Below are 12,577 nucleotides of genomic sequence, written 5' to 3'. Positions count from 1 at the left end.
ACATAAATTTATTACGTACGCATCTTTATGGCTTTTATAACTCATATTTTAGAATAAATAATGCTATTTCAAACGTTCCAACGCAGCGTTTATTATTTATCACCAATATATGAGTAGTAAGATATACAGTACATAATTGTGCTGGTAAGAGTAAAGCAATAAAAATTATTACGCAAGTTTCGAAGATTCTGAACGTTTAATACCGTGTAAATGGTAATGATTACTTAGTAGACGTTCTTGTCATTATGTTATGATCTATTTATATCATGAACTTATCTAAATGAATTACCTTTTCTACTGATTTTATCGCCTCTTTAATATTTGTCCAATTTTGGGCTTGTCACCCAAATACACATCAAAATAATACTTATAATATAATGAAATTAGTGTATTAGATTATAACTCATATTCCCATCTTGTATATAGAGAAATATCTGGTTAATCAAATAGTTTACGCAACATAGATTATTTTATTCAAACCTATAATAGAAAGACATGCTCCTCAAGACGTAATAAGAGAAGGGAAAACCTACAGATGCAACAAATTGAACATTATATAATTCAGGATAATAAGTTACCATACCGATATGATTTCGCAGTATAACTCAACTAATTCTGCAGAAATTGAAGATTTCAAGTATATCAAGGAGGTATTACATAAACTTTTCATAAACCTCATAAGAAAAATAAATAAACGATGACTAACATGTATGAAATGCTTTCAAATTCAGCGTAGGACATAATGAATGTCAGATGTTATTTAAGTCCTAGTGATAAATCAACAACATATGACAGTAAGCGCCAGTGAAAGTTATAAAATGGTCTATTCATAAACATTATGAGAGCGTAAATCTTAAATTCGATTAATGTAATCACACTTGTCGTTTTGTAGAGCTACTTTCCATTTCAATGTCTATTCATATCATTTATGAATTCTTTATATTCTCCATATGATTTTGATGACATAAATCGGTTTTATAATATCCTTTTACTTTGACGGATTTGAATTTATCGAGATTTTGTAATGCATTAGATTATATGTAATAAAAATCTGGACAAGCATAGTAGCATTTCTATATATTTTTTATATCGAAAACACCTCACATTACTAATATATTATTAAGGATTTCATATACATATTTAATATAAAGTACCTAATTATTTTTGTACACACGATTTTTTATTGCAATTAACAGTTATAATGACCTTATAAATCACATTAAATTTGAATAATATTACATAAATATATAAAACGGAATAACTGCTTAGTAGTCTATAATTTATTGACATAATTATTGTTAATTAATGTCTTTAGATATTTAATTAAAATTTTCTAGTATAAGCTTACATTTAAATTATATATGCCATAAAAGTTTATACCAAACGGATTTTTTTTTAGAAATTATATGTAACTGCTATTTACTTTAAGATTTGCGTTCAAGTATAAGAGTAATAATATATATTATCTGTGCTTTCAGTAAATTTCTTCCGAGTTTCTATTGTGTATAGTCTATACTGTTTAGGGTTAGTTCACTGACCGAGAGGCTGGTCTAGGAAGCTTGTCGTGACTCCTTTATGGGCCTTAGGACATCCATTGTTTACATCCGCATCTTGTTGATACAGCATGGAGGAGTATGGGAACAAATTGCAACAACGATACATTTTCATAAAATAACTACTTATAGCATTTTATGCCTTTACGCTGTTATACATTTCCAACGGCTATGAAGTAAAATAAGATATTTTAATTAAAACGAAAAGGTTAAAATATATAAGAGAATTATTATATGAATAATAATAAGAAACCCGTTACGCAGCGGTGCAAAAATACTATTATTTACAGGGCTATAACTCTAGTAGCTAAAACGGTCTTTTAATGAAATTTAAATAAATAAACAATAAAAAATGGAGATCATCGCACGCTCCACAGCATAAATAAATTAACCCAAATTGATAATCATATTTTATCAGCCTTATTGCCATTATCGTCACTTATAGGATTTTACACCGGTAAAAGGATACTAAAGTGGCCGAAAGAACCGTTAACGCTTCGGATTCGTATACTGAATTATGGTGAATGGGAAATTCATGAATTTATATACCTGTTATTCAAATTTAACGGAGTGCATTTCGTGGTCCACAGATTGTCTGTTGTCTGTGGTTTAGGCTGTGGTTATTTTTATGATCTCTAATGTAAATGGTATTTTGAATGTTCTCTGTAGACTTTTATTTTCTGCTTTAAAATGAAATTCGTAAGGGTAACCGTCATAAGTAAATTCGAATGTCCAAGATAAAAAGTATCTTATCCTTTGCATTCCGACTGACATTTATTGACAAAACTTAAAAATTCTTTACTCAATATTGAGTGAAATATTGTTTTAATTATCTTCTCACCATATGAGGTACCGGCAATAATTTGCTACATGCACCATTCTCAATACATATATGAGCCAATTAATAATTCTTTATTTTTGGGTTTTTTATGACGATTATTTCGAGGCGATATAATGTTCTCCAAAACATTTGAACCAGTTGTGCACAGGCGATAGTACCGTTCCTCGTCTAGTAGAGTTAGTTTTATTTCCAACTCAGGTCAATAGTGAGTTCAACATTTCCTTGAGAAAACGGAGGATTCCAATATCCGCGCTGTGCCCGAGTCACGCTTCCAAATGTCATTACCATACCGCTACGGAATTTGTACTGAAAATGTATTTTAATAAGTTAGCTTATCTGTGGAGTCCGGGAACCATTTTGTTTACACGACGTCGTGAGTAATAACCATGTTCTAGTGGTTTGATTTATTATCTGATGCTTTTCTTTGTTTTGAATACTTTTTCGAATATTTTAAAAGAAATGTGCAAATTTTGGTTGGTTTGCAAATATTTTAGCACATGGAGATACGATAATTACTTTCTTTCTTTAATATGGAGAACTACGTTATTATTCCAGAAGTATGTATCTAATTATTCACTCAGATGTTAATTAGTATATATCATTAATGAAAAGTTAGCTTTGAACAGTGATACTTATGTCGTTTGTCTTTAGATTAAGTTAGCTTTTATATTTCAGAAAGGGATAGATTTATGACATTACATCATTTTAAAGGTGTGTAGAAAATTCTTCACTATTAACCCACGGTCATACACCTTTAGTTTATAAAAATGAGGAGATCATTAGATGAACATAACATTGTGGATAAAAACTTGTCTCACCATCCTCTAGTGATGGAAGCTCTTCCTGGAAGTTATACAAATCACAATTCACAGTAATTAACAGTACTGATCATTTTTGCAACTGATCTCCTTCTGTGTAAATAGTATCAATTAAAAAAGCCATAAATTGTTAATTTAAGTACAGAGGCAATAAACACTAAATCATTTTTATAATTCTGCATTTTATCATACAGTTATTTATATTAGGGAAGAATAAAGATTGAATTAAAATTGCTTTATTTTTTTAGAAAAAGGTGTACTTTGTGTTTATGGTCTTAACTATAAAATATAGAGATTCTTAGCATAGCTTTTTAATTGCAATTAATGTTTGCAAATGAAATTCAAAAATTATATAATATTTCGGAAGGACAGAAAGATAACTTACAAACTAATACACGACATTTAGGTTTATGCATTCTTAGAATAAAATAATGAAAAATTAAATTAAAATCGGATATCAGCCAAGTTAACTATTTATATTAATATGTCCTACTGTAGTTGCCAACCCCCGGCTAGTCGATTTTAGACAGCCCTTCGAGCTAATTACCGAGCTAAAAGATTATCCCTTTCTGAAATCTCATCATCATCAGCCCATATATGTTCCCACTGCTGGGACACAGGCCTCCTATGAGGGTTCAGGCCATAATCCACCACGCTGGCCAAGTGCGGGTTGGCAAATGTCACATGTCGTCGAACTTTTAATTCTTGGACATGCCGGTTTTCCTCACGATGTTTTCCTTCACCGTTTAAGCAGTGGTGATGTTATCCACATGCGCAGATAAATTGAAAAATCAATTTATTTCTTGCACGCTCGCCCGGTCTCGAACCCCGACTTATCGATTTTGAAGTCCGAGGTTCTCACCACTGAGCCACCACTGCTTCAACGAAAATTCTTCTGAAATCTAAACATATATATTTGAATCAAAGGGACGATTGCGGCATTGGGGCCACTGACACTTTTGACAAAAGTATTGCAGCGCCCACCGCGACCACCAATAAAAATAAAATGGATTTCTTTGTTGTGCTTTAGCTATCCTCACCGTTCGCTACGCCTGTAAGGTAAGGCTTAAGCGCTGATTGAGAATAAACTCTTATAAATTACTAGCCTTACTTTTAGCATTTAAAAAATAGGTGTTTGTCGATTTTCAGCTCTCCCCGATATGCACAAAAAAAATCATAAAAATCGTTCCAGCCGTTTCAGAGTAGTAGGGTATGGTTGTAATACGAGAGTTTTATATATAGAGATAACATGCATAAAACAGAATAATTGGTGTATAGCATAGCACCGGATTCAGAAAACGACATTTCATCATCACACTCCCAAATTTGGTGTAAAAGACTCCACCGTAGTTCGTTTCTAACATAGGAATCTTCTACAACTTATTTGATATTATAATTTTGAGGGTATATCAAACATTTCTCTGTCTCAACGGGGAAAGCGTCTCTGCTATTTTTTGTATCTTTGCACGCACTTGAAATAAAAAAGCAGTACATTTACATGAACACGTTTGCCAGTTATTGTCAGTAGTCTATCCCATATAAAGGTTTACTCTGCAAATGCCAATGATAATATACTGGTTCAACCACTGATGGGATAGTAAAAAATACATAAAAATCTACTTTTACAACGTTTTTTTTTTATTTAATACAAGCATTTCAATAAAAAATGCGTTGTGTCTTTTATTCGTAATAAAATTAAGTATACATTTAAGGTCTAACGTTTTATGGTCAATTTCGCTAGCAGAGCCTACGAAACTTATCTCTGAAGGCTATTTTTTGTTTGCCTTAAATTTAAGCTATGGCTTTTGATCATTCTAAATATATGTATATGTTAAAACTTTACTTATTCAAGCTTACTCAAACTTACTCAAGTTTCTTTCCCGCCTAGCTTTTGCCCGCGTAATAAGTAGGATTTTCGGAATAGAAACTATACTATGTCTACTATTCTCGGGTCTCAAACTAATTTGAACCATATTTCATCTAAATCTTTTCAATGGTTTAAGCGTGAACAAGAGACACACAAACAAGTTACTTTCCCAGTTATAATATTAATAATTAGTATGGATTATCCAGTAAAAACAATATATACGATACCTAAATATAACTAATAATAAAATAATAAACTGCTAATATTCCAGATTATAAATTACATTATATTAGGTACTCATTATTACGATTTACCAAATATGTAGAATATTAACATAATACTAGAATTGCATATTTAGTGACCATATGTTGATCCCATGATATACAATGTATAATATCATATTCTAGATGTTCGTTTTCACTGCTGGGTGCCCATAAATCTAGAAAAGGATACCAATTACCAATAAATACTGAACTCGGTCTTTTTTCTTTGTAAAAGCCATTAAGTTCGACGTCCTGCGTAATATTTTACAGGCCATCCTGACACTTATAAATAGTAGCGTACATTTTTTTGTGCATACTCAAAAAAATACAGTCGAATATTAACCTCCTTTTTTGAAGTCGGTTGTAAATAGATCGGATCAATGACAGCGTAACGATATCAGATATTCATTAATACTGTTTTGTCTGTATATAAGATATTGATATTTGCTACTGATCTTAGAATGCAGTAGGCGAAACCCACTAACAATGGCCAGCAATAATTCAGACCAGTCTACGATAAGAGGGTAAAACTGTGTGGTCCTTACTCCTTACAAAGCTACAGCGTAAAAGAGCTGTATATAAAGTGGATTTAGTATTAAATGACTATAAACTATAATAAAGATCTCCTACGCACTTACAAACTCGATTTATTAATTATTTTATACAAGCTGAAGAGATTAAAAAAAAATTAATAAAAAGAAACCTATTTTTAAACAATATTTTGCAATAGTCCCAACTAAGTTCTATAAACAAACCGATCACGTTTTTTTATTAACTGTCTAGAAAAATACCCATGTATAACGAACGCAATAAAAATACGTAATTAATTTATAAGTAATATATTAAGTATTTTTCCCTTTATATACGAATTTCCTTGAAGTAATTCCATACAAACCGCACAGAAAAAAGTGAATTATTTACCTACAACAAACTGTTTATAGGCAATTATGGTCTAAGCATAGCTCTAATTGTTATAAATTGGCGTTTAGAAACAGACGTAAAGGATTTATCTAGCGAAATATTAAACAAAACAATTACATATGACCTCCAGGGCATGGAATTAAACTGTATTTGCCAGCTCACGTTCAAATAGTTATCATTAAGTAACAAATGGGCATCATTAGGACCTATCTGTCACGCTATAACTGCGACTATTAGTGGTTTTTGTCTTTAATAATATTATGTCTTAATTTTGTCTTTAAGTTAACGACAATACAAAAACTTTTATAAAATTATAGGGTGATACTCATGTGATACTTCGTTTTGTAGCTATTATGTAGCTATTATGTATGTACGACATTTGTCATAGACATTAAACTTGTTTTATCACTTATTCCTACGTATAGAAGGTACTTATAAATTACTGTATAAAAATATATTTCCAATGAATACGGTTTTTTTTTACAAGTTGATTAAAAAGTTTAATAAAGGGCAAATTCCTTGAGTTATATACTCACTTTAAATATAAAAGTAAACACTGTTTCTTCTTATATCTATATCTCGTGATAATCGAACAAAAAATAATATCTAATACGTATCAATCATAATCGTTCAATCTGGGAATTCATCAGTCGCTTCATCAAACAAATGATTGCAAAGAATTTATTGTTCACGGCACAGTTTCAACGGCCGGATGCTGTAAACATTCTCTTCATTATAGACTCATTTTTTACATCATCGAAATCATTATTACTCATATATTAAATCGGTATTATTTATTTTCTTAGTCGCCGTGAGTATTCAAAATGAAGATGTAGTTTTTGCGGTTACGCTTCCGAATAGCTTATTATGAGTTCACACTCCATCTGTAATCGTAAGTAGATAGCTTTTTTGTTTGCACACGTATTTTAAAACAATCTTTTACAACGTAAGTGCATTTGTAATGAAAAACTTACTCGTAGCGGACTTTTTAATTTGAATTGGAGCGTCTGAGTACAAAGTAGGTAGGTATAATGTTTATGTGAAGAACTATTTTATATTTAGTCGTATTGAATGAATTTTTGTATTATCAATTTACGTTAATCCTTGTACTGGAATACATACGATGTCTACAAAAACAAATGATAATAATGCTCCATTTCATCATAATCAGCTCACAAGTACCTATACCCATTGCAGGCACACGGGCCTCCCGTGAATGTTCAAGCAATCCACGCTGGCCAAGTGCCCCATTAACGAGCAAAAATTTCTAAATTAATTTATAATACCAAGAAAAAGGTATACACAAAATATAGTACACACATAGATTAAAGACAACTTTATTCGAAAATCTATCTAGTTTCATACATAAAGAATTCAAATAAAATAAAACCTAACACGGAACGAGTATATTTTATCAAATGGGATCATCGCTCTATGATAACTTTCGATGAGTTTTCGAAAGGTGTATCTGATTTATAAAAAAAGCGTAAAAGCTATTATTTTTCAATCTTTAGTAATGAAATTGGTTACTTCCAAGTAAAAACTTATTATAAAAATAATTTATACAAAATTAATTTTCTGACTACTATAAGAAAAGAAAAAAACGAGAGTTAGAGTAATGACTTTATTTCTGCTTTTCTTTTCTCGGCGATTGTTTTCCCCTTTTCTTTGTAGAAAAGAATTTATAACTGTAATTATTTCAAATCGCAGACAGACGTAGTAAGTCTAAGCATAGCTCAGTTGTTTTTTGGTTAATGTCTATTTTACTACAAATTTCTTACAGCGTTGATGCCAACAACCTTCGGTAGATTATAGATTCGTGAAAGACAATTTCCACGTCTGAATATAAGGTCACGAAGTAAGATCGGAAGATTTATAACGTGTATTGGAGAAATTTACAGATGAAATCACCGTTATGATATAGGACGATAGCGCAAATGCCATCGTATATCGTGGTATATGCTTGAGATAACATAGTTTTGATAGCTGCTAGCTTGGATACCAATTATTTATCTGTGATTTGGTTTGATGAAGTTCGCTCCTTTATATATTTTAGCCAAATATATAAAGCATCAAAGTATGTTTGATTTGAATATATGTACTATAAGAAAGCAATTAAATTTGTTTTGAACGAAAAGACAAAATACTTGAATAAATTGCTGCTATTATGTAACTTATTTATTTGGTCAATGTAAAGGAGCTTTTAGTCTATAGACAAATATTTTATTACGTCGCGAATGATTTTTCATACCTACTTTATTTTCGTTTAAACGTCCTTATATTAATACAAAATCATGAACTGATAGTTTAGCGCGATGGATGGATTTTACTCATCTGTCATCACTCACTGTCATTATGACAGTTCCGCTGAACGACTGTGTATGTAATATGGCTCAGAAATAGGTTATAGACAGGAATAGGTCTTTCACATATTAATCTTTACTTATAATCCAACGACTATGTTATCTGTTTCTTGTCGCTAATTACATATCAATAACACTACAATTACCAAAGCAACGGGCTTACTATTTTTATGAGCTTGATTCTATAATGAAATATTAGCGAGTATTTTACGCCTAATCTTTGTAACCGATTAGTTCTAGAGTCATGAGCTCGGCGCCGACCACCGCGATGCCATTTCTCGTGACACTTTTTTGTTGATGAAGCGAATTGAATTATTTCTATCCACGCTTAATAAAAGGGTATTATCTCTTAACTTTAAGCATGAAAATAAAGAAACATCTGAGATGAATCAGAGTGAATCAATGGATAAATGAAAATAAGAAAAAAATAAATTGTAAATAACTATACTAATTTCGTAAGAGACATTTTTTATCAACATATCAATCTCAAGTAGTTTATGCTGTGAATAGTTTTAACCATGAAACAATATCGGAATAGAGAATAAACATACAGATTATGACAGCTTTTTCCAACCGGTGTGAAATGAAAGGCTAAATAACACAATTCAAAGGGTATTTACGATCAAGCAAACCATACGAAAGTAATAAATGTAAAAAAGCTGAATATAAAAACACCTTAATTATAAATTACCATGAAAAATCATTGTTTATTTCACCCGTAAAGCATAAAAATATAATAAATTACAAAATAAAGTTCAAAAGATTATACTGTAATTGAATAAAATTCAATGCTCATAAGAGCACATATTTGTCCCCATTATTATCGAGTGAGAACAAAAAACAGTTTCTATGATAAATAATGCTATTCACTTAACTGCGGCTACAAATTATTGGTTTCTGGTACATAAATTACGCATATAATTTGAAAATATAGTGCATTGTACTTTACTATTCAAGATATGTGTGTTTAATGATTATAGGTCCAATCACCTTTCGTAAATTCCATTCTTTTGTATAGTCATTCTAAATCATCCATTTCTAGGAATCGAATTTATATATAACTCATATTTTAATATCATATTACGTAAATACATACATGCTTTATTGCGATTTTCTTTTAAATTATTTCGCACTTATGCAATTACACTCAATTGTCAACATTATAATGCTCATAAGTATCTATTCCAAAAACAGGTAAGAAACGGAAGTTAATTTGTGCTTAAACAGTGATCTTCACTCACTAAACCGAAAGACCCAATAAAACTATATTTTTGCCAGACTGTAATTTGTCATTTGAATTGATTAAATTTCTAAAACTTGTTACTCGTCTTATTCTATAACTATTAACTCCTACACATAGCATATTATTAATGATAAAATACACTTGCTCATAGGAATTCAGACAGATCGCACAGAACATGCGTACGCGTCGGCTCAGGAATACAAAGAGGCGCTCGAGGCTCTGCGAAGGAACACCGGCGTTGTAAGTCATTTTATGTTAATTCTCTATGGACAGGAATAAATTGGTTTTTGTTGGAAGGACAAGTGAAAGAATAGAATTAGTATAAAAAGGCTGTCAAAGTGATGTATTCCGTTTTTTGTAGTCAGTGGCTGATTATTCGTTTTATGGATAAATATAGAGTAGAAGTTTTACCAAATTGCGTCAAAATCATCGGTGCTAGATGAAATAAAATTTAGTTTAATTGGAGAACACAGTAACCATTCAATATAAACAAACTTAAATAAAAATATTGTTTAGAAGTACTTAATATTTTAATTTAAATGAATTCGAAGGAAATGAAGAAATACGTTTATTTTTATAAATATTTTATTGTATGTGTTTAATAATTGGTTTTATTCAGGAACGGAGTAAACCACAAAGAACTCTGGAATCAGAAATTGTGAGATCGGATGAAGCATTGCAGGAAATAACGGAAGAAATCCTTCCTGATCCATGGGACTTGAACAATACGGCCCGGGCTGATGTCGAGGTGCTATTCTTCAATAGGGTACCTAAAGTAGGCAGTCAAACCTTCATGGAGCTCCTGAGACGACTCGCTATACGGAATCAGTTTGGTAAGTTTAATTAGAACATAATTGGACTTTATTTTTGTTCAACGTCTGCCTACTGCTTAACTCTCTGCGCTTCGGATAGAAATAAAAATATGACCCTACAAGAAGTTGGATGTATTAAATATATATAGCATATATTCTAGACTTAAGCATCGCAACTGATTTTCATCTCATCGACGTGTAAATCCTACGAGTACAATATACTTATACGTCGTTATTTTTCATTATATTTTGCATTTGTTGGTTTTATTTTCATTCTTTCTACTACAAAGTAGAAAACTGATGTTATTGAAAATCGCTAACATAGTATGTAATCCTACTATAATATATCTTATCCTTCTAATATTATAAATGCGAAAATTTGTAAGGATGTGTGTGTGTTTGTTGCTCTTTCACGCAAGAACTACTAATTTACAATGAAATTCGGTACGTAGACAGCTGGACAACTGGAATAACATATAGGCAACTTTTTATTCCGATATTCCTACGGGATACGAAATACGCGGGTGAAACCGCGGGGCGCAGCTAGTATTTCTATAACGCAACAAACAAGCTAGAACTACGTCAGTTTTTATAAAATTATTTTGTCCCTGGTCTGTGTGGAATTGTGTTTAAAAATAACATCTTTTGTTAAGGCAGCGATGCGAAAACTGGGCAATGATTATATAACTCCGTGCTAACACCAAACAATACTAATGACTTACTTTACCTTGGGTAAAATACAAAGATTTGTTGACAGCATTGTGTTGTCACTGCTACCTGTAGATAGAATTACAGTCTGAACCGTTAGGATCTCACCACACATATTTGCTGCAAGATTGGTTTCCGAAACTAATCAGTATGTTGAATGTTTAACTACACAAACTATCGATTAGCAGAATATACCACTAAAATGATGTAGTTCCAATCTAAGTTTGTTCTGTAATACTTAATTGCGTTTAAATTGAACGTAACCTGTTTAACGCGTATTTTTACAGTGGCATCAAATTTTTGCATGTAGGTGCACATAATTATACAAAGCAATAGAAACTTTGTTGCGTTTAACAAATCTCATGATTATCTGTAATACTTTCATAATATAAAGACTCTTTTGTCCAATCTTCTAACACACACATTATTAATATTCTTGGAGACGCTATATAATCACGTAGTACATCATCGTATCGGTTTCTAACAAAGGTTAAAGCAAACTTTGGGGCATCACTCTATGATTAAAAATCTGATCCCATGACTAATGATTTCAGTCAACATTTTATTCAAACGAGTAACTCTTTTGAACAGGCTTCCATCGAGACACAGTTCAACGTGTAGAGACTATCCGACTCGCTCCAGCAGACCAGCAAGTCCTCGCCAGCTTGGTCTCCGCCTACAGTCCACCAGCATCTTACGCCAAACACGTCTGCTATACGAACTTCACCCGGTAATTATATTTGTTTCTTTGTAATATACTGTTTTGTAATCTATAAGATAACAGAGAGAGCTCAATAAATTCAATAATTTTTAAGTTTCCTAGCCACGGATTTGTACTGAAGATATTTTTCATAGATATGAACAGTGAACTAAATAAAAATACACCAATAAAATTGCAATTAATTCTATATGAGTTTTATATAATTAACTTATATTATAAATTACATAAATATAAATGGAAGAAGACGTTGTTGGCCCTTAATTTAATTCTTTGAACATCATTTCTCATTCATAAGTAGTACGCAGGTGCGTAGTTTGTCTCCAGAATTAAATCGTTTCAAAACGTGACCAACTTTTCTGTTATTCATAACCGTAACCGTGAATTCATTGCTTATTTACCACAACACAAATTAATCTACCTTCATAATTTACAAACTATTTGCATATTTAACTGTACAATAATTAATA

At 31.3% G+C, this 12,577-nt stretch overlaps 1 protein-coding gene across 1 annotated transcript in view; it reads left to right on the top strand.

Annotated features, from left to right (window-relative positions):
- Positions 1 to 12,577, top strand: part of LOC119840674 (heparan sulfate 2-O-sulfotransferase pipe) — a 53,405-nt gene that overhangs the window by 33,121 nt on the left and 7,707 nt on the right. The window contains exons 3-5 of the mRNA XM_038367373.1: positions 10,021 to 10,109; positions 10,489 to 10,702; positions 11,981 to 12,119. Coding sequence (XP_038223301.1) covers positions 10,021 to 10,109; positions 10,489 to 10,702; positions 11,981 to 12,119 — 442 coding nt within the window. The remainder of the gene's footprint in view (positions 1 to 10,020; positions 10,110 to 10,488; positions 10,703 to 11,980; positions 12,120 to 12,577) is intronic.

Source organism: Zerene cesonia, chromosome 7 (assembly GCF_012273895.1).
Source record: "Zerene cesonia ecotype Mississippi chromosome 7, Zerene_cesonia_1.1, whole genome shotgun sequence".
NCBI lineage: Eukaryota > Metazoa > Arthropoda > Insecta > Lepidoptera > Pieridae > Zerene > Zerene cesonia.
The sequence above is the reverse complement of the archived record's forward strand: the minus strand, read 5'-3'. Positions and strand labels throughout refer to the sequence as shown.